The 27,532-nt window shown below is 43.0% G+C and overlaps 1 protein-coding gene across 1 annotated transcript; it reads right to left on the bottom strand.

The window, feature by feature from the left end:
- Positions 1-8,985: 8,985 nt before the first annotated feature.
- On the bottom strand, positions 8,986-27,374 carry DUSP15 (dual specificity phosphatase 15). The gene is made up of 7 exons (XM_056811974.1): positions 26,966-27,374; positions 25,439-25,472; positions 20,885-20,967; positions 19,391-19,440; positions 14,296-14,370; positions 12,460-12,631; positions 8,986-11,270 (listed from the first exon to the last, which is right to left on the bottom strand). The coding sequence occupies exons 1-7, from the start codon at positions 26,984-26,986 to the stop codon at positions 11,025-11,027; spliced, it is 681 nt and encodes a 226-aa protein (XP_056667952.1). The 5' UTR covers positions 26,987-27,374; the 3' UTR covers positions 8,986-11,024.
- Positions 27,375-27,532: the final 158 nt, after the last annotated feature.

Here is a 27,532-nt window from a genome sequence, read left to right as displayed (position 1 = left end):
GAATAGTGGGTAAATGTTACATAGGGGCAACTGTTGGATTCACATAAGGAAGAACTATCTAATGTAATTATATTATTATAACATCATAATATAGAATATAATTACATAATATAATAATAATAATAATTTTGAGTTGCCCAAACAGCCATCCAATTCCTAAGGTGGAAATCACTCCTTTAGGAGAGAATGGGTTCCCCATAACTAGAGGGCTTTAAGGCAAATCAATGATCCTTTTGCTTGTAATTTAGAGGGAATCAAATGTGCTGATGTATATGCTGATGCCGATGCTTTGTAAAGCACTCTGCAAGGGTTTGATATTATTATTAATTATTGTTGCTTTAATGCTTCAATGGGGCTGTGATCTCAACAATGGAAGGATTTGCTCCTTTCATGTAGGTTGTAGACTGTCCACACCTTCCTCTGCTGTTCTTACCCTTTTGTAAATCCTCATGGGTGGATCTTGTGTGCTAGAAGTATGTCACGTAACTAAGTCACCATGTTGACAATAAATGGCTATCAATAGAACCCCAAAGTTATTTACCCATTATCTCTCTCTCTCTTTTTTTTTAAAATCCTTACCTTCCGTCTTGGAGTCAATACTATGTATTCATTCCAAGGCAGAAGAGTGGTAAGGGCTAGGCAAAGGGGGTTAAGTGACTTGCCCAGGGTCACACAGCTGGGAAGTGTCTGAGGCCACATTTGAACCCAGGACCTCCCATCTCTAGGCCTGGCTCTCAATCCACTGAGCCACCCAGCTGCCCCCTCCCCATTATCTCTTATTGCATTCTTAGATTATGTTACAGGTAGGTTCAGATTAGGGCAGTTAATGGACCCCTTGACGTGGTCACACTTATGCAAATCTGTGCTATTTGAAGTTTTTTAGTCATGTCCAAGTCTTTGTGACTCTTTGGGATTTTCTTAGCAAAGATACTGGAGGTGGTTTGCTATTTACTTGTCCAGCTCATTTGACAGAAGAGGAAACTGAGGCAAACAGGGTTAAGTGACTCACCCAGGGTCATAGATCTAGTAAGTGTGTAAAGCTAGATTTGAACTCAGGAAAATGAGTCTTTCTGACTTCAGGTCAAATGTTCTATCCACTATGCCAACCTTTTGCTCTATTTGAAATTATAATTATATAAAATACAGTCATTAATTCCAGTCCAATCAACTGTGCCGTGCTCATTAGAAAATTCAGCCACTTTATGGGATTTGTTATTTGCACTAATCAGGATCTACCTGTAGAGTTATTTTAAACAAAGTTATCTTTGTTGAATTTTTCAAGGACTTTTGTAATATAGACACTGGAAGTACCTTGTTGGAGAAAAACCTTTAAGGTAGCAACTTGGTCTCCTAGAACAAATGTGTTTTAATAGTCAACAAAAAATCAGGACAATGGGGTCTTGTATGACTTGTTCAGTTAACAGGATGACTGAAAAGACGTGGCCTGCAGAAGGTAATGAAACCTTGCCCATTCCTTATTCATAACTTAATCAAGAATATCCTGATATGTGTATATATATACATATATATATTATTTGTATTAAGATTCAGTAGTAAAAAACATTTAGCAAAGAAATGAGAAAGTAAGCATATGGGTGACTATTCAGTTTTGCTGACTTTTTGTGATCCCAGTTGAGGTTTTCTTGGCAAAAAATCCTGGAATGGTTTGCCATTTCTTTCTCCAGCTCATTTTACAGATGAGGAAACTGAGGCTAACAGAGTGAATTGACTTGTCCAGGGTTACACAACTAGGAAGTGTCTGAGGCTGGACTTGAACTCTTGACTCCAGGTTCAGCACTCTATCCACTGTACCACATGAGTGAATAGTTATTAACATTTTCTCAATTGTCTTTTTTGGAGTAATATTTTTTTCCCAATCCTTTTACTATCCTTTCCTCTTTCATATTCTCTAAGACTTAATCCCTTGATGGCACCAAAAGTTTTGTCTACAACATGGACCTCTGTGTATACTTGGTCTAGTTCAGTTGATTGGAGTTCCCATCTTCATTTTGCTTAGTGCCATTTCTATGCCTTCTTAAAGCACATTGATGTTTGTGACATTAGAGTTCAATCTGGTGTCTCTATTGGAATTGCTGAAGAAAATAATTATAAATAGCATGGCAGGGGGACAGCTGGCTAGCTCAGTGGATTGAAAGCCAGACCTAGAGATGGGAGGTCCTGGGTTCAAATGTGGTCTCAGACACTTCCCAGCTGTGTGACCCTGGGCAAGTCACTTAACTCCCATTGCCTAGCCCTTACCGCTCTTCTGCCTTGGAACCAATACACAGTATTGACTCCAAAATGGAAGGTAAGGGTTTAAAAAAATATCATGGCAGATCTTTTTCCTTTTTTCACCTGTTTGTTCTCTTTCCATTTTCAGTCTTATGGGCTCTCAGACTACTCTGGCTTAATTGGATTTTTTTTGCTAAGCTTTCTGTAAACTCAAGGAATATAACTCATGATCTTCCACCATCCTCTTATGTAGGATTGTACATTTGATCTTTTACACAACTAAACTCTTATTGTCATTGGCTGTCATGCCTACCATCCATGAAAGCAAATGAAAAGCGAATGTTTGTTGGCTGAAACAGTATCTAGACTGTATCCAGACATCTGGAGATTGGTTTACATTGGTGAAACTTCCTTAGGAAATGGTGTCAATATTGATAGCATTGCTTTTTTCATTTCTCCTTTTTGTGTGTGGCATCAATAGCTTGTTTAAATGGGATAGGTTGGCACTTTTAAAGTTGCCCACCATGCCTGCTCATTTTCTTTTTTTTCCCCCTTTCAATTTGGTATTGATTTTAACTGTTGTCCAAGTTGATGGTCTAACTGTGCCCAGGCAGCTGATTCAGAAGTTGATAAGCAATCATTTCCTGAATTATATAAGTCCCCCTCCCTTTCTTGGGAAGGTGGGGGTGGGATAATGCCATTTGAAGGAGCAGCAAGATGGTGCAATGGATTGTATGCTGGGTCTTGAGTCAAGAAAATTCATATTCCCCGAGTTCAAATCTGGCCTCAGACACTTCCTAGCTATGTGACCCTGGGCAAGTCACTTAACCCTGTTTGCCTTCATTTCCTCATCTGTAAAATGAACTGGAGAAGAAAATGGCAAATCATTCCAGTATCTTTGCAAGAAAACCCCCAAAAGTGTCACAATCAGACCTGACTGAATGACAACAAAAAATTTGATGTTCAACATGAAAAGGACATGATTTTTTCCTGAGAAAGTACTTATGATATATTTTGTGTAATCTCCAAGTCTTTGAATTCTTTCATTTCTTACTTCTTAGTCATATTGTCTAACATAATTTTCATTATCCTGTTCATGCCTGCCTTTGCATTGAAGTCACCAAGCATTAAAGTATATAGATACACAAAATTGCTGGTTTTCTCAATGAAGGGGGAGGGGAGAGGAAAGAATTTGGAACTCACATTTTTTAAAAAAGAATGTCAAAAATTGTTTTTACATGTAATTCAGAATAATAAAATATTAATTAAAAATAAAGTGTGTTGATTTAACCTCGAGGTTCTTAATTGAGTTTTTTAATAGAATTTTTATACCTCTTTATCCTCTCTAGCAGATGTTGGCTTATAAAGTAGAAGGTGGTGCAGTAGATACTGTCCATTTATTATTGGAATAAAGTTCTGTTTCAAATATGTGTCAGGTGATCCTGGACAAGTCAATTAACTTGTAAGTGCCCTAGGTACCTCTCATCATAGGCTGCAGAACAGTTGCTCATTACATTGGGAATAACCCTCTCTTGGTGTTCTCTATTCTGATAAAATCACAAATCTGTACAAAACCAAACACCCAACCTATTTCTTATTCCTTTCTCAATGCTCTTCCAAACTTTTCTCTGGACTTCAAAACCATGCCCCATCTACTGCTGGTTCATACTAGAAATCCCTTTCAGTATACCTGGGGCTTCCTCTCCCTGGAATAGCCTGTACTCTCACAGCCCACTAGCCCTTTATTTATCCCTCTGCAAAGCCTTCCTCCATTTTCCCATTGATGAGTTCCTTGTAGAGCTTCTATTTTGTGGAGGTGCCCAAACTGGCCAGTCTTCATTTCCCTCTAGGCTTTATTCTTGATTTGCTGGACTTAAAAAAACCCCACCATGCCCCCTACACTAGGTTCCTTATTTCCTAGCCCTTCCTCCTTCTTATGACCCCTTTCAGCTTCCCTTCATGGAGTCTTATACTATTAGAATGTAAGCTCATTCTTTCTTTCTTTCTTTCTTTCTTTCTTTCTTTCTTTCTTTCTTTCTTTCTTTCTTTCTTTCTTTCTTTCTTTCTTTCTTTCTTTCTTTCTTTCTTTCTTTCTTTCTTTCTTTCTTTCTTTCTTTCTTTCTTTCTTTCTTTCTTCTTTCTTTCTTCTTTCTTTCTTTCTTTCTTTCTTTCTTTCTTTCTTTCTTTCTTTCTTTCATTCTTTCATTCTTTCTTTCTCTCTTCTTTGCTTTCTCTCGCTTCCTTGCATTTTCTTTTTCTTCCTTTTTCTTTCTTCCTTCCCTTCTTCCTTCCTTCCTTCCTTCCTTCCTTGCTTGCTTGCTTTTTCATGTGATTCAAATGAGATAAAGCACATAAAACACTTTGTAAACTTTAAAGTGTAATCTGCCACTTGTTATTTTAAACTGGAGTTATCCTATTGTAGATGAAGATACCTCATCCAATATCTTTCCCCTCAACCTTCTCCTCTTTCCAATTTCCCTGTTACTGTTGAGGTCACCACTGACATCCCTCTTGCCCAGGCTTGGTGTCATTCTTGCCTCACCCTTATCCTACACATCAAGTCTGTTGCCAAGTTGTGTTTTATCTCTACAACATCCCTGAGGTCCAGCCTCTTTTCTCCATCCACATGGTTACTACTTTTGCAAAGGTCCTTGTCATGTCTTACCTGGATAGCTGCAGTAGCCTTCTAACTGGAAGATCTTTCTGCCTCAGGTCTCCCACTCCTCCAATCCACCCTCCAAATTGCCAAAGTAATTTTCCTAAAGTGTGTATCTGATGGTGTCACTCCTCTGCTCAATAAACTTGCTCTTATCTCCATGATTAAAGTCCTTCATTTGGCATTTCAAGCCCTTCCTACTTTCCAGTCTTACTCCTCCCTCTTTACTTTACACACCACAATAGCCTATTCACTGGGCCCCATACATCACATTCTTATCTCCTGCCTCTGTGATCTTTTCTATGGCTGCAGTAATACCTGGAATGCTCTCCCTCCTCCCCTAGGCCTCCTGGATTCCTTCAAGACTCAGCTGGAAGCCTACCATCTCTAGGAAGCCTTTCCTTGTTCTCCCTCCGGCTAGCCCTTTCCTTCTGAGATCACCTACCATTTATATTGGAGATCTCCTGTAAATATAGTTATTTATATGTTCTTTTCCTTTTTAGAACTTTAGCTCTTTGAGGAGAAAGACTGTGGATTCACCACCCCCTTCTCTGTATCCCTAGAACTTAGCACAGTGCCCAGTACATAAAAGGTGCTTAAGAAATGCTTGTTGGCTGACTTTACAAATGTTCACTCGGTTACCAAGAGACTACTACTACTACTACTACTACTACCATGAGAATTACATTAAATAAACAAATACTCCATTAAAGAATGCTTCTTTCTTTCTTCTTCTTTTTTAAAAAACTCTTATCTTCTGTCTTAGAATTAATACTATCAGCTCCAAGGCAGAAGAGCAGTAAGAGCTAGGCACTTGCCGTGAAGTGACTTGCCCAGGGTCACACAGCTAGGAAGTGTCTGAGGCCAGATTTGAACTTTTGTCTCTAGACCTGGCTTCTATCCACTGAGGCACCTAGCTACCCTGAAAGAATGTTTCATGATGAGCTGCAGCTGTAACCAACCAAGTCATCTTCTGTGATTGTCTCTCCATAGAAAATCCAGGAGCCTTGTCCTCTGTCTTCTGGCTCTCTTTATTGTGAGAATGTAGAAACCAGAACGTGTCACTTCCCCCTGCTTCTTGGTCATTGGACCATGACCTCACATTGAGGGTGTTATAGATGGTCTAAATCTCTGGGAATCCCAGCACCCTCTGCCCCCATCTCTGCAGAAGTGGAAGGGAGGTGAGGCTCACACAACATGGAAGAGCACCGCATTGCATTGTATTCTTTGCCTGTACCAAGTTGCCATTAGTCTGAGAGAAAGACTATAGCCAGGACCAAACTGGCAACCTTTCTAAAAATGTTAAATGGTAAAATGTTCCAGGCCTCCAAAAGCATGGCATCAAGAGCACTTCTGTACACTTCCATTGTGTAGTTAGGGTAAAGTTGAAATGAGATGCCTTCTGGCATCCTTTCCAACTTTAAGTTTCTATGAGATAAATCCAGTGGAAAGATCCAGGCAAAGTTCTGTAAGAGGAGAGATCCCTTTCATTTGGAGCAGCAAAAAAGGGGTACCAGGAAAGGCTTCATGGAAGAGGTGGCATGTGAGCTGAGACTCCAAGAGATGGAGGTAGAAGTGTTGATATTGGGGGGGGTATTCTAGGTTTCAGGGATGGGAGAAAATAAGATAGGAGATTAGTTTAGTTTAGCTAAAATATAGTGGTAGAGAAGGCTAGATGGGTAATTTGGAGCCAGATTCCAGATGGCCTTGGATGCCCAAATCACTATATACTTTACTCACTAGGTAAGAAGCACCCAAGGATGATTTTAACTAGTATTATTCCAATCTTCCAAGAAGCTAATGAACTCTCTGTGGTTAGGGACTAGGTTTTATTTCTTCTTTTTAACTGACTGCTACAGTACAGAGCCCAATTTGCACACAGAAGATGCTCAGGAAATGTTTGTTGAATGAATGTTGGGCATATAGTAGGTATCTACTAAATGTTCACTGCTTGGCTCAGTGAAAAAGCACTGGCTCTTGACTTGGAGCACTGAGTACAAGCCCTTGCCTTTGCTCCTTACTACCCATGTGGCTCCTTGACTTTCTGGGAGAAACAAGGGGTTACACTAATTGGCCTCTCAAATTTCTTTCGGCTCTAAATCTATCAGCCTTTCCAGCCCAAGAAGTGCAGGTAGCCAGGTCCTTTGCAACGGGAGTCCAGAAACCTGAATTCTAGTTCCAGCTTAGTCTTTGTGACCTTGGGTGAGTCACTTTTCTACTGTTGCTTTCTCAGTTCCCTACTTTGTAAATATAGACATCTGACATCCCCTTCTCTCATACTGGGTATGGAAATGCTTCTTTGAAAAATGTAAGTCTGACGTCCAGAGAAGGAATTGCTGTTATGTCCCTTATTATTCTTCAATGGATTTAGAAATACTATTTCTTCCTGTCTCCCATGAATTTTGGGACCACTGATGTCAGTTATCTTGCCTTTTGAGTCACCGTGATATTCAGACTGGCTGCACCTTAGTGAGAGTCTATGACTCTCCTTTTGGAGTCACCAGAGTCCTTGGTGGAACAGAGATGGAGATTCATGGAGAAGTAGTTTCTCTATTATTCAGGACAATTGGGGGACAGATGGTGTGGCTCAGAGTGGGTATAGTTTCCCTATTTGCTTTATCCTAAGAGCCCAGGAAGGGTTTGAGGTAGTGGGTGCATTTACTGAGCGAACCAGGAAATACTGGCAAGTCCATCATGGGATCCTTCCTCTTGGGAAGTGGCCCAACACCAAGGCTATAGGAGAACCCAAGGGCTATTGTATGAAGGAGGGGGAGGAATGTAGAGAAGCTGAGGTAGACGTGGTGACAGTGGCAGGCTATATGGGGGCTGAGGATTTCGGGCAAAGGTCCTCATTGTAACAGCTAGAAGGTATTTCAAGGGTGATTTAAAGGGATGGGAAGGAGGTTGTCAGGGGTGAAGAGCATGGGGGGTAAATGTAGGGATGAGGGAACAATGAAGAAGATGGTAGTTCACCTAGGAGTATGTAGGTTCAGAGAGTAATGTAGGCTTCAGGGATGGGATAGGGGCTTGTTGAAAGAATGGAGACATGGTGATAAATGCAGGGGCTCAATGAGAGGACAGGGACTCAGTGAGGGGATGGTGGGTTATTGAGGAGATGAAGGCTCCCTGAAGAGCACAGAGAATACAATGAAGGAATAGGGAACTCAGTGAAGAGAACAAGGCCCCAGTGCGGAGATGAAGACTAAATAATTGGGGCTTAGGGGATCATGAAGGACATGGGAAGCTTTGTGAGAGTGTTGGGTGGTTCAGTACATATAAGAAATTCCTGACAATTACGAAGTGGAATGTGCTGTCAGGAAGTAGTGGATTCCTTCTCTGTCCCAATGAGCGAGTGACAACATGGTGGGCAGAGAGGATTCTTGTTTAGGAAAGGATTAGACTAGATGTGCTCTGAGATTCCTTCCAACTCTGAAATGTTGTGATTCTGTAATGGAGGAGGAGAGGCTCAGGGAGTGAGGATGTGAGCTTAGGGAGTTTGAAAGGGGGAAAGAAAATCAGTAGGGATTTGAGATGGGAGATGAAGGCTCAGTGAGGGAGTGGGCCCAAATTCCCAGAGTAATGGAAGCTCTGGGAGGGGAGCATGGGCTCCTTGAGGGATTGGGTGATTCATTGAGGGTTATAGTAGCTAAATTAAGGAATTCAAAGAGACAGGTGGTCAAAGGATATGAAGAAAGTTCTCAAAAGAATTTCAAACGAATAGCAGCCATTTGAAAGATTGCTCCAAATCACTAATGAGAGAAATGAGTCAAAACAAATCTGAGGTTTTATCTCACACCCAGGAAATTGCCAAAGATAACCAAAGACCGAAAGTCAATACTGGAGGAACAACGAGAAGTCAGGCACATTAATACACTCTTAGTGAAACTGTGCATTATTCTAACTGCTGTGGGAAATGATTTACAATGGTGTGAGAAAAGTTTCTAAATTCTTCATACCCTTTGACTCACACATTCCATTACTTGGCATACACTCCAAGGAGGTCAAAGGCAGAAAGGCCCCCTGCATATCAAAAAATTTAACGCAGCACTTTTTGTGTTATCAAAAACAAATAAACAAAACAACAAAACAAAGCAGGATAAATGTGTGCCCATTGGGGAAGGGCTAAATAAATTGTGGCACATGTATGTAATATGATAAATATTATTGCGTGGTAAGAAATAGCCAATAGGAGGAATTCTGAGAACATGAGAAGACTTATATGAACTGATGCAGAAAGAAGTAACAGGAGAATAATATATACAATTACCACCCCCTCCAAAAGAAGTCCAATCCTATGGAACTGTAATGATCGCTCTTGGCCCCAAGATTAGATGAGGAATGCCTCCCTCTTTTCTGGTAGAGATCTGGGGGACTGTGGAGGAAGAATGTAGCCTACATTGCCAGACAAGATCATTGTAATGGTTGGGTTGGTTGAACCATTTTTCTTTGTTATAAGAGAGAACACATTCAATGACAGACAGGTGGGAAGGAATGAAGGAGAATAACCAAAAATGACTGCAATGTCAAAAGCATCAACTGAGCTTATTTTTTAAAAATAAATTAAGGTATTTGGTGAAATGACAAGGTTTTGAGTGGTGGTGGGGAGGAGGAAAGGGGTCTTTGTGACTAAGGATGAGGTTCAGTGAGGGTGATGGCTCAAGGGAATGAGGGCTGTGAAGGTATTGGGGTCTCAGTGTCAAGGACTGGATTAGTTTTAGTGGATTGGGAGGTATTTGGGAACCCAGGGCCACTCTAGGGAATGAACTAGAGCTCCATTAGCTGCTAGCTCAGCTTTGGCCACAGGAAGGTTCTCTCCCCTCTCTACCCATCTTAAGTTCCCAGAAGATCCAATTTGCCTGTGCATTGTCTTTCTTTCTGCCAGGATCTAAGCCTCCACTTGAGGTGGTGATTGGAAAGAGGCTGGAGACCAGATTGGTGTTTCCAGAAGTCTCCCAAGGCTCTAAATCTGAAGTCAGAAAAAGTCAGTCTTTGGCCCTGATTCTAACTTTGGGTAAGCCTCTTTGTCTTTCAGGGCCCCAGCTTTCTCTTCTGTAAAATGAGGCAGTGTAGTATAGCAATAAGAGTGTCAGACTTCGAGTCAGATAAGGCAAGGGTTCAAGTCTGACATCTGGCTTTGACTAGTAATATGTAAATGAGCCACTTAATTTCTTTCAAGACTATTTTCTCATCTTTAAATGGGGATGGCAATATCTGTAGTACCAAGAGAAAGCTCCTCGTTGGCTGACAGGAATTTTGTAGGCTATTGTTCACCTTATTAATTCCTTGAACTCCTATTCTCTGCTTCTTTTGCCCTAACCACCTTCCTTGGGTCCCTTGGGCCCACATACCAAACCGACCCTGACCCACTCTGGTTCACTTTCCACAGGGATCCCTGAGCTCTGAATCTGGAGTTAGGGGGACACATTAGAATCTGCCTCTGCCTCTTCCTTCCTACCTTGTAGAGTTCTTTACTTCTCTGGGCTTCAGATTCCCTATTTATCAAGAGGTTGGGCTGGATGATCTATCTCCAAGGTCTTATCCTGCTCCAAATCCTAGGAGCTCCTTTCCTTGGTAAGGCAGGGGCTTAATAAGTCCCAGGCAAACTGGGTCTCCCCAAGAGCTAAGGCACCAGTTACTGCAGCAGGGCCTCACCAGACTAGACACAGACAGACGCAGACAGGAGACAGACTCACAGACACCAGACCCAGACATGTGGGACCCAGGGAATCAGGTGGCATGGCCCAGAAACTCAGATCTGGGATCATCTTTTATGGGGTGAGGGGGACTAGGACCTTCCCTTTGGATCCTATGGTACTTAGGGACCATAGGCAACCAACAGAGACATGGAGACAGGAGGGAGACAAGAGACAGAGGAGACGTGAGTAGGTGGGAAGGAGAAACCATAGACAGGAATAGATATAGCCGGTTCAAGCCCAGGAGAGGTCTGTTCTTCTTCAGGGCAGCCAGGGGTGTCTGTACCACCCCAAACCACAAGGCTACTCCAAGCTGGGTATCTCTGCTGCAGCCCGATCTTGTCCATCCTTTCAGTTCTCCGCCTTCATGCTTCTGGGTCTTGAACCTGACTCCCACCCAACTCAGCTTGGCAAAACAAGGGCCTGGACATAACTTACAGTGATCACTTTCCCCCTTTCCTGGACAGACACCGGGGGATACAGGAGAAAGTCTGCTTGACTCGGGTGAGAAGAGGGAGAGGCCTCCGAACCTCTCGAGGGGGTCGGGGAACCAGTCTCTGCAGGGTACCCTCAGCGCTGCCTGATGGGGATGCCTCCCGGCAGCGCTTGCATAGGGGTAGCAAGGCCCGGATCTCCTCTTCATCGTTGAATGGACTCTCTCCATACTTCTCCTCTAGTTGCCTGCGCAGCTATGGGTCCAGAGGGGGGTGGGGGGAGGGGAAGAGGGGAGGGTGAGAGAAGAGTGTACATGGGAAATGGGGAAAAGAATTTGAGAAATCAAGGAAAGAGGAACAAAACCCAGGCAGCCTAGTTCTCCTTCTGCAATTTGGAAGTCATCTCTAGTGCCATCTACAAAGGCCAGGGTAATCTAACCCAGGAGGCTTAGCCACTGGGCTAAAGTTTGGGGTGAGGGACAGGGATCCTGAAGGGACAGTTTATAAAATAAGAGCACCTCTAAACTCTCTTCCAGCTCCAGTGCCCATGGATTTGTAGCTCAAGCCCTTGATGCTTCTTCCTCTTTTAGGAAGGACTCACAGGGCAGAGAGCCCCCCACATCTGCCAGGGGCAGCCCCCCACCCGACAACATCCTCATGGAAATCTTGCCCTCTGATGGTGACCTAGACCAAATTAGGGTAAGACATTATGAGAAATATCTGAAAGTGAGGATTAGAGAAGTTATGGTTTACCCATTCTTGATGGGCTGTGTGTACCCAGGCTTCACATCTAGTGACACCCTTGGAATGACATTCTGAATATAGGCAGGGATGGAACACCTGACGGGCTCAGCCCTAGAGGCATCCCTTAGCAGACCTCTGGCCCTATAGAAAGGAAGACAGGAGTTCTCACACCAATCTTCTGGGTCAGAAGGGACCTGTCTCTGAGCACAGCCTTGTAAATACAGGCCTGATTATGCCAGCCCACATAATACTTCACTTGCCTAGGCGTGGGGAAGCTCTAGGGGCAAAGTGACTTGTGGCCCTTCTTTCACGAGGATGCCCCTGACTTTATGCTCCAGGACGGCATATTGGGGAGGAGGGTTGGAAGGGCCATAGAGGGTAAGATCAATGACAAGATTCGATTTTGCCAAAGTTGTGAAGTTGATAGAATATGATCAAGTGAGATAATATTTGTCAAAGTGCTTCTCACTTTTACAGTTCCTGATCAGTTGCTGGCACATAATAGATTCTATAAATGCTTATTGTATTTCTTCCACCTTCCACACTCCCCAGGGGCCTCAGATTGGTGCCTGGTGCTTAGAATCTTCCTCCCCTTCCCTCTCCAAGCCTGCTGTCTGACGGTAGCCCTCAGTGAGAATGTCAGTCTCTGGGGTTCTTTTTCTCCCTCCCCTGTAGCCAGGCCCACAGCCTTTCCCAATACCTTCCGGGCATTGCCCCAGCCATATTCCTCCAACTGCTGCTTGAAGCCTGGATTGGGATTGGCGATGGGGCGGACTGCTTTTACTGCCTCCAGAACCTCTCGCCAGCCCAGTCCTGTCACCGTCATCACGTAAGCCGTCACGATGGTGGCGCTTCGGGAGATGCCCGCAAAGCTGAGGATGCCCAACCTTTTTGTTACTGGCATCATTGCCAGGGCAACTAGGTTAACCCCACTGTGTGGTTCCTCTGCTTGCCTAATCCCATAGGTGCCACTGAGAGTGGCTCAGTCCAAGGAAAGGCAGGAAGGGGAGGGGTCTCAATGATCCTGGCATCATGTGGCAAGGTCAGGGACCTCTAGAATGACCCATGGTATCCTGAAGGAAGAAACTCCCAAAGGATCAAGTTTTTGTGATTACAAAGTGCAAGGGAATTCATTCTTTTCTGTTTTGGCCTCTCCTATAAGGTACTTTAGCCTGTCCTCTACATAGGAGACGACATCTTCAGGATGGACTTTAGCCTGGGGATTCTCCTTGTTACCAGAAGCTGAAGAAGCTCAGTTGCTTTTGCCCTCTTGTCCCTGGTCTTCTCACCCAGAATTACAGAAAATAGTGGGAAAAAAACAGGAATAGGAATCATGAAATCTGAATTCTGCTAATAGCTTTCTGTGTGACCACTGGCTGCTTCCCCTTTCTTCTTTCTCTGAGCCTCCTTCCCCCCTGCATAAAGTGGGAGGATCTGGCTAGATCTATAAAGACCCCTTCCAATTCTGACTTTCTATGTCTTCTGTGCTAAGTAAGGTCCTATGATTGCACCATTCTATGAATGCCCCATTGGGGCAGATCCCCAGGCCCTATCACCCTTGGTGTTCAATTCAGCCAAGGGCCCACAGAAGAGGTAAAGCAGGGTTAGAGCTCAATACAATGGTGAAGTTGTTAACATTTCTTTTCTGGGTCCTCCTTAGCCTACACTTGCAATATTTCTTTCTCCCTTAAGGGCATCCTGTATGGCTCTCAGCTCCCTAGTTAATCATATGTCCTCAGTCAACCTGACTCTCCCTTAGCAGGACTCAAAGCTTAGACCCTCCCTTCTACACACTGCCCAACAAAGCTTCCGCATACAGAGCTCTTGGGGTGGTGGTGGGGGCAGTTGTTAGGTTAGAAGTTCGAGGAATAAATAAATCCCTTCTTGGGTATTTTTTAAACCCTTACTTTCTGATTTAGAATTGACACTAAGTATTGGTTCCAAGGCAGTAAAGCGGTAAGGGCTAGGCAATTTAGTGACTTGCCCAGGATCATACAGACAGGAAGTGTTTGAGGTTAGATTTGAACCCAGGAACTCTCATCTCCAGGCTCAGCTCTCTACCTATTGAGCCACCTAACTGCTCCCCTCATTATGTATTAATGATGTTAATCTCAGCAAAGAAAATTAAGATTTAACAGAACTTTTCCAGGCAGAAGTCCTCTAGATCAACCCCAATCATCTCACAGACAAGGAAAGCTGGACTTCTTAAAGGAAAAGGAAGTTCCCAAGGTCACATAATGAATCAATATCAGATCTTGGAATAGACTCTGGGGTTCCCCTAATTTCCAGCCCAGTGCTGTTTCTACTCGATTCCATTACCCCCAACAGAATGAGTCAGGAAGGGTGGAATTTCAGGTACTTCAAGGGATCCTTTGAGGAAGTGTTTTCTGAACTAAAAGGATGGGGTTGAAGAAGAGGAGGGGTATCTTATTGAGCTAAAAATTCCGACCTTGAACACTGGTCCCTCCCTTTCCTGTGGTATAAAGAAGTGAGTCCCTTGACAGTGGGCAGGATTGTGGGTAAGTGTGTGGCTCACCAGTGCACGAGGCAGGTCCCTCCACTGAGACGACAGTAGTGGATGAAGTTGATGCATTCTTTGAAGTGCTTCTTACTAGGGGAGAAAGAGACACAGGTGAATGGCTGACATGACAAAGAGGGAGGTAGGATTCCTGAGTCCTCTGCTCCAGTGTGCCTTGATCTGTCTAGGAGGTTCTGGTCTAGCTGTTCCTCTATTCTCTGCCTGGGTTTGCTACATACTCTTTTTTTTTCACTCTAAAGCATCTCTGGATAAAGTGTCTTGAGATCCTCAGGGAAGATGGGATCAAAGATTGCCAGAGTTGTAAGTGACCTTGAAATATGAAATATCAGAGCAGGGAGGATCCTTCAAAGAGCAGGCATGGTGAGGGTACGGTGGAAAGAGCATCAGCAGAACCAGGAAAATGTATACACTAACTACAACTAGGTAATAGAAAGAATAACCACAACAGCAACAAACCCCAAGCCTGAGCTCTGAGAATGATAAAGAGTAAATTTAGTCCCCAAAAGAGATGAGAGAATGCAGTTCCCTCCTTCCTCTCTCTACAGAGGGCATGGCACATTGCCTGCTCCATCACACTCAGCTGATGTGTCCATAAAGTAGTCTAAGATGTTGCTTTGTTCTCCTCTTTTAAAAAAGTTATTTAAATTGAGGGGATGACCATCACTTGGGGAGTGGCTGAACGAATTGTGGTATAAATTGGTATGCAATACTCTTGTGCTATAAGAAATGATAAGCAAGGTGATTTCAGAAAAATCTGGAAAGATCTGTACGAACTGATGCACAGTGAAATAAGTAGAACTGGGGGAACATTGTACACAGTAACAACAATATTGTATGCTGATTATCTGTGAAAACTTGGCTACTCTGAGCAATGCAATGATCTGGGACAATCATGAAAGACTTATGATGGGGAATGCTATCCACCTCCAGGGAAAGAACTGTTGGTGTTGAGTGGATGTGGATCAAAGCATACCATCTTTCACATCAGTGTATTTGTGGTTTTATTTGGAGGTTTTGGTTATGTATGAGTATGCTCTTACAATGACCAATATGGAAGTATGTTTTTGATAATTAAAATAAAATAAATTTAACAGTTGTTTGTCATGGAAGATGACTCTTTTGTAGGTGAAGGAGAAGGGACATATTTGGAAATGAAGGTGATAGAGACAAAAGAGATCAATAATTTTTCTTAAATGACAAAATACTGAACTAGGTTTGAATCCTACTTCTAATACATTAACTGTGTGACCTTGTGCAAGTCACTTAAACTCTGTTTCCTCATCTATAAAATGAGGGGGTTAGATTAGACATTCTTTAAGGTTTTATCTATCCTTGAATCTATGATCCTTTGAACACAAAACATCAAGCTGAAAGGAGCCTTAGAAAACAGAAAATAGAATGTTGGAGTTGGAAGGAATCTTCATAGACTGAGGTGGAAAGAGACCTGGACTTTAATAGATTTTTAAAGTTCATGCCCAAAGGGCTAGAAAACTGTGCATACCCTTTGATCCAGTAATACCTCTACTAGGTCTGTATCCCAAAAAGATTTTAAAAAGTGTGTGTGTGGAATCTAGTTATACAAAAATATTTATAGCAGCTCTTTTTGTGGTGTCACAGAATTGGAAACTGGGGGATGTCCCTCAATTGGGAATGGCTGAGCAAATTGTGTTATATAGGATGGTGATGGAATACTATTGTGCTGTGAGGAATGATGAACAGGATAATTTCAGAAAGAGCTGGAAAGACCTTCATGAACTGATGCAGAGTGAAATAAGCAGAACCAGGAAAACATTGTACACAGTAACTGCAATAATTGTGGGATGATCAACTGTGAAAAACTTAGCTACTCTCATCAGTACAAAGATTCAGGACAAAGATAAAGGACTTATGACAAAGAATGCTATCTACCTCCAGAGAAAGAACTATTGGGGTCAGAATTAAAGCATAAAGCATACTATTTTTCATTTTAGATGATTTGGGTTTTGATTTTATAAGTGCACTCTTACAACAATAAACAATATGGAAATGTTTTGCATGATAATACATGTATTATTCCAGATCATATAGCTTAATATTTCTGGGGAAGGGGAGGGCAGGAAGGGAGGGAGATAATCTAGATCTTATAGATTCAGAAATTTTTGTGGAAAATTGTTATTACATGTAATTGGTAAAATAAGATATATTTAAAAACAAAACAACCCAAAAAAAGATTTTTCAAGTTCAAGTCTTGACTCAAACACTTATTAACTGCAAGAGTAGATCATTTTATCTTGGTGGGGAAAATGCTTTGCCAATAATAAATAACTATAGAAAAGGACAACTAAATAGCCCAGTGGATAGAATGCCAGGCCTATTCACAGAGGCAGGAGGGCCTATGTTCAAATCTGATCTCAGCCATTTCTTAGCTATGTGACTCTGGACAAGTCACAACCTCAATTGTATAGAATTGATACTAAGACAGAAGGGGAGGTTTTTTTTTTTTTAATCACTACTGAAATGTGAATTATGGTTATGAGAAGAGAGGATGTTGGAGATGGAAGGTATTATTGAGATCATCTAAGCCATGGGTTCTTTACCTGTGGGTCTGCGAACTTTTAAAAAAATCTGATTTGACAATTCTATTACAATATAATTGGTTTCCTTTGTAATCATATTCATTTTATATTATATACTTAAAATATTATTCTTAATCATGATACCAAAAAAGTTAGAAATGTCTGAATTAATTTTTTTTAAATGCCTGATTTAATCCTTTTTTCCCATTTGACACAGGAAGAAAGGCAACAGGGGGGAAGTTAGTGGTACAGCTGGAATCAGAATCCAGGTATCTTGGCTCCCAATCTAGCAGTATACTACAGTGGTGGTAGGAAAACAATTCTATGAGGTGAAGGAGTTCTGGAAGCACTTTTTGGGGTAGGGAAAAACTAGAAACAAATTGACTAAGAGCTCAGCTGGGTGGCTCAGTGAAAGGTTTCGTGATGGGTGGCCATACATTCAAATCTGACCTCAGACATTTAGCTAGGGCTCCATGACTGGGCAAGTCTCAACTCCAGTTGTTTAGCCCTTACTGCCCTTCTGCCGATAATTGATTCGAAGCCAGAAGGTAAGGGTCGTTTTTGTTTTTTGTTTTAGATTGGCTAAAAAAAACTATGGTATACACATTTTCTCCTGTCCAGCCCAAGATAGAATAGGAAAAAAGTAAGGATTATATCAAACTAAATATAAAGCCATGTCTTCACTTTGTTATCCCTTTAGGAAGCAAACCTTCTGTTTAATTGAAAGGAGAGCCCTGCCATTATCTGGGAAAATATTGACTTTGTCCTGGTTAGCACTTAAAAATTAGTTTTCTAGCTCTGTAGTCATATCAGGCCAGCAACTAAGAAAGAATCTGGCCACTGAGAAGGAAATTCTTAGTGGGGAGGAAGAGATTTCTCTCTTTTCCATAGCTGATTTCCCATCAACAATAGATTTGGAAATGGAATGACTTGCCCAGGTCAGAGAATTGTGCAATAAATGCCAGAAGCAGGTGCAGGTGGAAGAAGGAGAAGATTTCCTCCCTCTCACACATGGTCCATGACAACAGAGTTACTCTCCAAGAGGAGACACCATGCCTGGTAGGGAGCAGAACCACTCATTCTCCAGACAGAGCCAGACATGGAGAATCAGGTAGAACAACTTGAGGCAGGAAAAATCATTGAGTAGTGGGATCGCTGGCAGCAAAGAAAAGAGCGGACTATTGGACAAGAGGGAAAACTAGCCTTGGCAGTCAAAAGTTTAGGAGCTGCGTACTGGATGAATAACCAGCCCAGAAGATGCTGCCCCTAAAGGGGAATAGCATCAGGACTCCACAAGAAAAAGAAAGGACATAAGGGCCTATAACCAGAGGTATGAATTGCTTTGGTTACTTGTATTCCCTTTCTGTATGCCTTGCAACCAGTGTACTAGAAGTTTTTGCCCATTTTACTCCCAGACTACATGGGTATTTTTAGGAAAATGTGTCTCAGGCTTATAAGAGAGAAAGGGAATATTTTGTAACTACTGTCCTTAACTACGTCATTTTAATAAATGCCTTTACTTTTATTTGTGCCTGCTGGCTAACTTCTGAAGATAAGTTCACTGATGGGGGTTTATGATATAGTTTTAGGAGTATGAACCCAGAACCTGAAAGTAATAACCATCTTCTTTGAAGGTAGCCCAGAAGGATCAATGCTTATAGAATGGAATATTAGTGTGATGTAGGAAATGAATATGAAGAATTCAGAGAAACATGGAATAGCAGACCCAAGAAAATATCCATAATGAATATAATATAAATGTATAGAACCATATGCAATTATAATAATTATGTTTGGGCACAGTGAAGAGGAAATAAACTACATTCCTCTACCTAAAGAGGTGAGAGGTATAAAATTATGTATATGTTAAGATTTCTGTGTTGGTTTATTTTATTGAATCTTCTTTTCCTTCTTCTCTTCCTTCTTCTTCTCCTCCTCCTCTTTCTCTTTCTCCTTCTCCTTCTTCTTCCTTACCTTCCATCTTAGAATCAGTATGGTATATTGGTTCCAAGGTAGGAGAGATAAAGGCTAGGCAATGGAGGTTAAGTGACTTGGTCAGGGTCACACAGCTAGGAAGTGTTTGAAGCCAGATTTGAATCCAGAACCTTTCATCTCTAGACCCGACTCTCTATCCATTGAGTGATCTAGTTGACCCTGTACTCTTCTTTATGTGCCAAAAGAAAGTTCATTTTGGGAGGGGGGGTAGGGATAGGGGTTATATGAAGAAATAAATGCAATATAAAAGCAAAAAGGATCAACAAAACTATTAAAAAGAAATAAAATGAAGAAGTCAGTCTAAATGACCTCTTCCAACTCTAACAATATGATTATGCAACATAATTTATTGAATAAACCATTAAATAACCCCCATGCCTTCTAACATGCTTGGAGTTACCCTTTTTTCTCCAAGACAGTTCACACTGAGTATCAGAGCCTAATTCAAATGGGGGAATCTGTAGATGCCCTTATAATAATAGTTCTCAGTACCTCTGCCTTCCAGGCCCTCTGACCTGGCAATATCCTTAGTTAATACTTACATAGGAACTTCAGGTGTGTCAGGCACTGGGATCCGGAGATAAGTGATATCCTAAAAGAAGAAAACAAGCTCAGGAAGCTGAAAAATGCCAAAGTGCCAGTTTCTCATTCCTCAGCCCTAGTGCCCTCTCCTAGATCCATTTCTGGGCCAAAGACATTTCCCCTGTCTAGACTTCATTTTTCCCAACTAAAAAAAAAGGGACTTTCTAAGGTCTTTCTCAGCTTTGATATCCTATGAGTCAATGGAACTGAGGCCCATAGAGGGGGAAAACACCCAATGAATTAGTTACAGGGCAAGAGCTTAGACATAAGGTCTCTTGACTTTTGGTCCCAAGTTTTTCTAGGATACAACTGTGAGGACAAAAGAAAAAAACAAAGGAATTAATAACTAGCAAACTAGGAAAGGTTCGTATGCCTCAGAATCTTTGGTGTTTATTATAATACAGGTTGACCTCAAAATAAATCTCCCCAGGGCCCTGAGAACAGGACTTTCTGGCATTAAAAATATGCACATTTGCAAGAAGTTGTATTAAAACATATCCTTTTCTGGAAAAAAAATAGCTATGCTCTAGGTAGCTGCCTACTTTGGCCACCTCCAGTCCTAGCTCTGGAGGGGAACAAGTTGAGAACAGACGATATCAATACAGCAACTGATTTTTAGAGTTTTAAGGGCCTGAGAGATCAGCTAGTCTAATTCTTTCATTTTATGGATGGGGGTAAGCCCAGAATGTCAAAGCCAGAATGGACCTTAGAACATAGGACATCAGCTAGAAGGGGCCTTAGAAGCCAGGACGTTAGAGCTATAATGGAAGCTTAGAACACAGGACATGGAATATCAGAGCTATAAGAAGACCTTAAAACCTAGAATGTCAGATTTAGCAGAAACCTAAAAGACCACTCAGTCCTAATTCACCAATATAGAAAACTCCCACTATGGAAACTCCTTCCATCAATGTTGATTTTTTTAAATTTTATTTTGTTTTTTATATGTCAATACACTTTTAAATAATAAAAAAAAGATGACTTATTCAGAGTCAAGGCAAGAGAAAAAGGTGTGGCTAGCCTTGAAGTTAGGGTACAAGTTTTGTCTCTGATGATACCAGCTATGTGACCACAGCAAGTCCCTTAACATTTCTGTATAGTCTAAATTATAGCTGAGCTATTGATCTGCATCAGTGAAAGGAATCACCATCCTGGAAATCTGCCTCCCTGATAAACTCACAGTTCATCTCCTAGCCTATCCCAAAGAAGTGTAGGGCTAGAACTTGGGCCTCCTGACTTCCATTTTAAGCTTCCCCAGCCAACTTGCCATCCTAGGATTTACACTGCCCTTAAGGCCACCCCCAAAGAAGTACCAAGAGCAACAACAGGGTTCCCTTCCCCCTGAGCTGAGTCTGAGCCATGGCCTGGGTGACTCTGGCCACATTCTCAGTAGGGCAACGGCTGCAGGAGGCATTCCCGGGGTTACGGAGCTCTAGGGGGAGAGATGCCAATACCTGTAGCAAGGGCTGAGGAGACTCGTGGATGGAGATGATGTGGGTGATTTTATTCCTGCTCAGCTGGTCTGGGTCTTTGGCATCTGAGAAAGAGGAAAAATCCAGTGCTGACCTGGTGGGTTTATTTATAGCCCTTAGAGTCTGGCAGAGCAGGCGGAGGCATCCTGCCCCCAACTCCCTCACATACAACCCCTTCTTTCCCCCCCCTCCCCCCCCCCCCCCCCCCCCCCCCGACTCCTCTCTCCACCACGGGTCACACCTGGGTGCAGCATGTAGTGCGGAGGTCCCAAACAGGAAGGCAGGGTTCTTCACTGAGGCTAGGGTTGTGTCTACCAGGCTCTCAGATAATCTAATTCTTGCTAAGATATCAAAAGCTAACAAAGGCTTTAAGGAGTCCCTTTTCCTGGAAACACATTTGCATTTTAACAGAGAATGTCAATCCTTTACCTGAAAAAAGGGAGGAGGAAGAGAATGTGTAGGAAAAGCACTGAATTTGAGTCAGAAGAAACAGATTCCCGGCCCAATTCTGCCAGATCTACCTGGATGGCTTTGGCCAACAAGCTTCCACCTTTATGAAATGAGGAAGTTGGTCCAGACCAGAGGTTCTTAACGTTTTTGTGTATCTTGGGTCCCTTAGCAGGATCTGGTGAAGTCTATGGATCCCTTCTCTAGGTGGAGGCAGTGGAGAGAGCACTGGGCTTAGAATCAGGCAGATTGTCTTCAGGAATTCAAATCCTGCCTCAGACACTTACTTAGCTGTGTGACCCTGAGCAGGTCACTTAACCCTGTTGGACTCAGTCTCTTCATCTGTCAAATGAACTGGAAAAGAAAATGGCAAACCACCCCAATAATCTTTGTCCCCTTAAAACAAAAAAACTCATGGTGAGTCAGACATGACTAAAAAACAAGAATGACAACAACAAAAAAACCCAATTAATTTCAGAGGAAACCAAAGGTGAGTAAAGAATAAGGATATAAATTCTTTTTCCCATCTAAACTCATGGATTCCTAAATATTTATCCACAGACAAACCCCTGAAGGTCCCTTCCAATTTTGATAGTCTTGGATCCAAAGTCCTCTCTAGCTCTTCCATTGGATGTCCATTGGTTCTTTCCAGCTTTGACAACCTAAATCTGGTATTCCAAGCTCCTTTTTGGCTCCACCAGTCTGTGTTTTCTAAGATGTCTTTCCTCATGGTTCTATAGTAAGTAGATAGTTTAGGTAAGAAAAGTCTTCCAGAAAAGGAACAGGGACTTGATAATAAGGGTAAAGGTCCTGGGCCTTTGGATTGGTGGGGTAGAAAGGGTTGGAATAAAGAGAAGGCATTGGAAATTGTATATATACTATATCATGTTTATATATTCATATTATATAAATTATACATTATAAGTCATAATCCTATAACATATAATATAAATATATTCTATATTATGATATACTATATTAATTATATGTAAATTTACATGTAAAGGCATATACATTTATTATATTTATGTCTTATACGTTGAGAAATCATAGGAAAAGGGATGATGGAGGCTGGGCCATGGTACAATCCTCTAGGATAAAGAATGGAAAAAGAGGGGATGGATTTCGCAAGTCCCATTCCCCTAGAGAAAGCAATTCATGTGAGGAAAAGAGAATGGGCACAACCTGGGGGATAGGTGGTAAAGGAGATGCAATTTAATGCTGAAAGCACCGAGAGTCTGTCTTAGTATGCTGTAGGCACTGTGGGATGAAGTCAGATCATCCAGGGTTTTGGCTTAATTGTCTTTTCTTTGTTACAATGAAGAATTCATTTGAGGAGATGAATGGGGCAGGGAGAGCAGCTTCCAGGAATGATTGTGATGGAAAGACAGAAGGCATCAATAAAACATTTTTTAAAAAATCTGTTTTGCCTCGCCCACATAATGGGCACCTCCCTCCTCTCCATCAGTAAGCACTAAAAATTAATTCCATTTCCTGGGGTGTGTATATGTGTGGGTGTTTGTGTGCATGTATGAAAGGTGGTAGGAGAAAGGTGGGAGGATTCATAGTTCAAAACCAGAGCAGCCCTTTGTCTCCCCTAAGAGCCAAGTATCTGCTGGGTACAGCCTGTGGGTAAACTTAGAACTTGGCACAAGGCAAAAGGCTCTACCTGGGAGCCAGGAGCCTTGAGTTTTGGTCCTGGTTCTGCTTGGGCATTTATCTCTGGGTCTCAAATTCTCTCTATCAATGGGGATGATGACATCTCATGGGGTTGGCATTTCAATAATAAAGTACTAAGGAAAAGTAAACTCTTTTTAACAATTACCCTTTCAGAAGCAGAAGAGGAGGGCAGTGTGGTGGGACACAAAATGACTGCTGCTAGGTGTCTCTGGTTCTTGACTTTTTACCAGTGGGAGAAAGGAGATAGGAGAGGGGGAGTAGGAGGGAGCCCCACTCAGAGCTGGAGCTGCAGCCTTGGCAAATATCAAAACTGCCACTTCCCCTTCCTCAACCCCATTGTACTTGAAAATGGTGCTTCCTGGGTATGACTGACTACTACAAGCTCATCACCTTCATTGGGATAATCACAGCTCACATGTTTATAATAATAATGACTCCATTTTTATAGGGCTTTTAGACATACAAAGTGCTTTCCTCACAACAACTCTGCGATATAGGCAGTACAAGTATCACTATTCCCATTTTAGAGAAAGAAACTGACGCTCTAAAAGTTAAGCAATTCAGGCATAATCACAAAGCTTTCTGCTTGGGGCAAATTCACCCAAGGTGTAGGGACACTCAAAGAACAGTCCTTGGGAGGCAAACACCCAGGGAGAGTAAAGGTCCCATTCTTAAGGCAGTGGCCTTTTGAGCTGCTTAGCAACCTATAAAAGTGAGCCCTGGGCTAGGGACCACTCTGAAGTGATTTTCCCAAGGTCACCCAGGGCAGAGCCAGGATGTAAACCTTAATTTCCTGCCTCTGAGTGATGTTATTTCTACTGTACCATACCACACTGCCCTTCTCACAATAGGCAATTGGACAATGGCCAATATTGGTCTTTGTGTGCCCTAAAGAAGAGGGCTGTCTTCTACCCATTGCTAATAGTAGCTACTTCTATCTCTATAGCACTTTAAGACTTATGCAGTATGACCCCCTGACAACCTTGGAATAAAGAGAGGTCTTATTACCCTCCTCGAAGTGACTAGCAAGAGGTTATGCAATAAGTTTTTTAAAAAGGTGCCCCCTAGTATTCCTCTGGGTATGGAATTCCCAGTGGCTGCCTCCTTTGCCCATCTCCTAGGTCAGCTCTGGACACATCTTGGACGATGTCCAGAGGAGGAGAACAAGTATAGGAGCAGCATCAGCAGGCCAAGCCAGTTGCAGTAACACAATCCTTCTCTCTCCAGCATTTTAGATTTTCAAAATGGGATCCCATCTGTTTTCTTCTTCCAAAGCAAGGCAGGGACTTGCCCAAGGTCAGGCAGCCAATTAACATCAAAGACAGAATCAGAACCCAGGTTCCTCCCATTCCTGAAACCACACTTCCTCTGGGCATAGATCTGGGACTTAGGCTCCTGCTGAAACCTTCCTGACCACTTCCACCACCAAGAAGATGAATAAACTGGGTTCTCTTTCCAGCCTCTGGGGTAATGGCTATGCAGGATGCCTTCCTGGCTATTATCTGGAGAGGGGTCTGTCTGCCAATATCCTTGCTCCTGGGGACCTGCTTTTTATTTTTTCCCTCAAGTGTCTTCCTTCTTCTCCCTCACCCTTGAGAAGTCTATACTTGGGACTTCAGGAACAGAATGTCAGAGCTACAAGGGTCATTGGACATCATCTAGTTTAACCTCCCTCAACTTCCCCCATTTTACAAAGAAGGAAACTGGCCCAGAAAAGCTGCAACTTGCTCATATCTTACAAGTACTAAGTGGAAGATTGTTTTGTTGTTGTTCAGTCACAGTTGGACTCTTTGTGATCAAATGGACCATAGCTATCCATCAAGTTTTCTTAGCGAAGATACTGGGGTGGTTTCCCATTTTTCTCCAATGGATCATTTTGTCAGGCAATTAGAGGTAAAGTGACTTGCCTAGGGTCACTTAGCTAGGAAGTGTCTGAGATGGAATTTGAACTCAAGTCTTCCTGACTCCCGAGTTCTAAGCCACAGCACCTCTATTAAGAGGTAGAACAAATATTCAAATCCAGGTTCTCTGACTCCAAATCCAGTGCTTTTCCCATTCGCACCACTGATTCACTAAACAGACAGGGAAATAAGTCTAGTGAGGGGAACTATCTTGTTCAAGGTCAGGCATGAATCAGTAGCTGGATCAGGATTAGAACACAACCAAGATTGCTGTCACTGCTGACTTGGGTTGGTTCTCATTGTATGAGAAAATATGTCCTTGGTTGCGGGGAAGTGTGATCTAATCTCAATTATCCTCCAATTTTAACTCTCCTTAACATCAGCTTTTTCAGAATGAAGGCCAGTGCCAAAGCCTCATTTTAGAGCTATAGCCTTTCCCTGAGGCAGGGGCTCTACTGAAGGAGATTGAGGCATGGAGCTGGTAACCAAGGACTTGGGTACTGCTTACCGATGAAGTTGCCCAGATAGAGTCCAGGAAGAACCTGTGGGGACATGGAAAAGGAAGGTCAGATTCTGGCTATAGTGGGGTTGCAGAGGGGGCACCTCCCTCACCCAACCACAGGGCTGTCCGTATGAATTGCAAAGAAGGAAAGGTCTTCTGGCCCTTGCTGCCCTACCCACCCTCCCAACCTTAGCCCTTATAGTATGGCTTTAGAGCTAATCCAAATCCCTTCACTTTACAGGTTTTACACTTTACAGAAACTAAGACCTAGGGGGTAGAAATGATTTGGCCAAGGTCTTGTGGGATAGTTAATGGGATACAAACTTGGTCATTCTGTCACCAAATCCTCTTTCCTTCAAATACACCAAAGTTGACATTAGAAATAGCCGGTCTCTAGACATCCGCCAAGAAGTGACCTAGGTTGGTTGAAACTTCTTTCCATCTTCCCCCTACCCTCATCCCCATGACAGTCCTCCCACATCTGACCCACTCTTTCTCTTTTCTGAATGACCTAGTCTGCACCCAAGGCCTGAGGGACCAGCCCAGATCAAGGAGGAAAATCCAAGAACGTAGATGGTCAGAGCTGAGCCCAGCACCTTGTTAGCCTGGGTGGGTATCTTGAAGATCTTTCCTGGGTCAGCAGGATACTGTGACTACAGGGGAAGTGTGGGGACAGGGAGTTCAGGACCCGTGGATACTGGTGACAGATATTCTGCACTCAAGGAAACACCAAAATCCTGGCCTATGTTAGAAAGATCTCAGAAAGTCAGATAGGGACAGGGACAGGGACAGGGCCAGACCTTCAGAAAGAGATCAGATACAGTCTACTTTGGGGAGATAAAGTCAATGTTAAAAACAGAGAGGCAGACTCAAGAAATGGAAAGAGGGACAAAGGATAAAGGGAGAACTATGAAGAGAGACAGGTGAAAAAGTGGCAGACAGACTTGAAAGGGAAATTTGGAAATGTAGAAACAAAGGGAGGGAGAGATACAGATGAGACAAAGGCAGAAATACAGAGAATGCAAGGAAGAATAGATGGAAAGAGATGGGGGGGGGGGCAGAAGGCCAGAAAGGGATGGAGAGGAATAAAAAGAATATAGAGAGATAAATATTAAAAAAGCTTTGAGTAATAGAGAAGGAGGGAAGACAGGAAAGGCAGAAATACAGACTAAGAAATGGAGAGGGGGAGGAGGGAAGGAAGAAAAAAGACAGAAGGACAAAGAGAAATGTATAGAGGGACCCAGAGATGGAGAGAAGGAGGGAGAGAAGGACAGAGTCAGGCAGATAGCTCAAAAGGGGAGGTGGTACACAGTGAGGATGAGATGGTATGGCAGAGATGAAGGACAGGCTTGAAATGGGAGGGAAGGAGAGAGATGGAGTATCGCTATACACAGAACCAGCCCCTTCTGTAGTAGGCTGAACAGACTTGAGTCAGAAGAAATTCCTTGTTGGGGGGATGGGGGATGGTGGGATTGGCCGGTTAGGGGTCTGCATCAAGGCCCAACCCACCCTCCATCCCCACTGACTCCTTACCTTGTTCATGCCATTCCCCATGGTCCTTGTGGGCCAGCCAGCAGCCCCTGACTCCTGCTCCCAACCAGGCTCCAGCCCGACAGGGCCCCTGGCTGCCTGGGAGGTCAGATCCAGGCGCAGGCGCAGGGTTCTCCCTCTTGGACCTGCTCTGATGATCCAACCAGCTTTCAAAGGTGCTCCTTCTCCCAGAGCTGGCCCCGGCAGCCTCGGCAGGGAGACAATGGCAGAGCCGGAAGGCTCCACCTATTCTCTAATCATGTGCAGGCTGCTGGGCTGCTGACTGGAGGCTAGGCTAGGCTAGGCTAAATGAACAAAAGCCTCAGTGTCCCTTACCCCCAAGGGCTGTCTTTTGTACCCCAACTAGGGACAAGGAGAGATTGTTTCAACCTTGTAGTAGGAGGCTGGCTCCTGACTAGGCTCCACTGGCCATGCCCAGGAGCTAGGAGCACCTTTGGGGGGAGGACAAACCCTGGCAGGGCTGTCACAAGCAGGCACCATGCATGGGTCCGTGGGAAGCCGGACATTCTGGGGGAGGGTGGTATAAGGTGGGGGGGAGGGACAGGGAAG

The sequence above is a fragment of the Monodelphis domestica genome, chromosome 1, assembly GCF_027887165.1.
Source record: "Monodelphis domestica isolate mMonDom1 chromosome 1, mMonDom1.pri, whole genome shotgun sequence".
Lineage (NCBI taxonomy): Eukaryota > Metazoa > Chordata > Mammalia > Didelphimorphia > Didelphidae > Monodelphis > Monodelphis domestica.
This window is presented reverse-complemented; position numbering and strand designations above follow the sequence as displayed.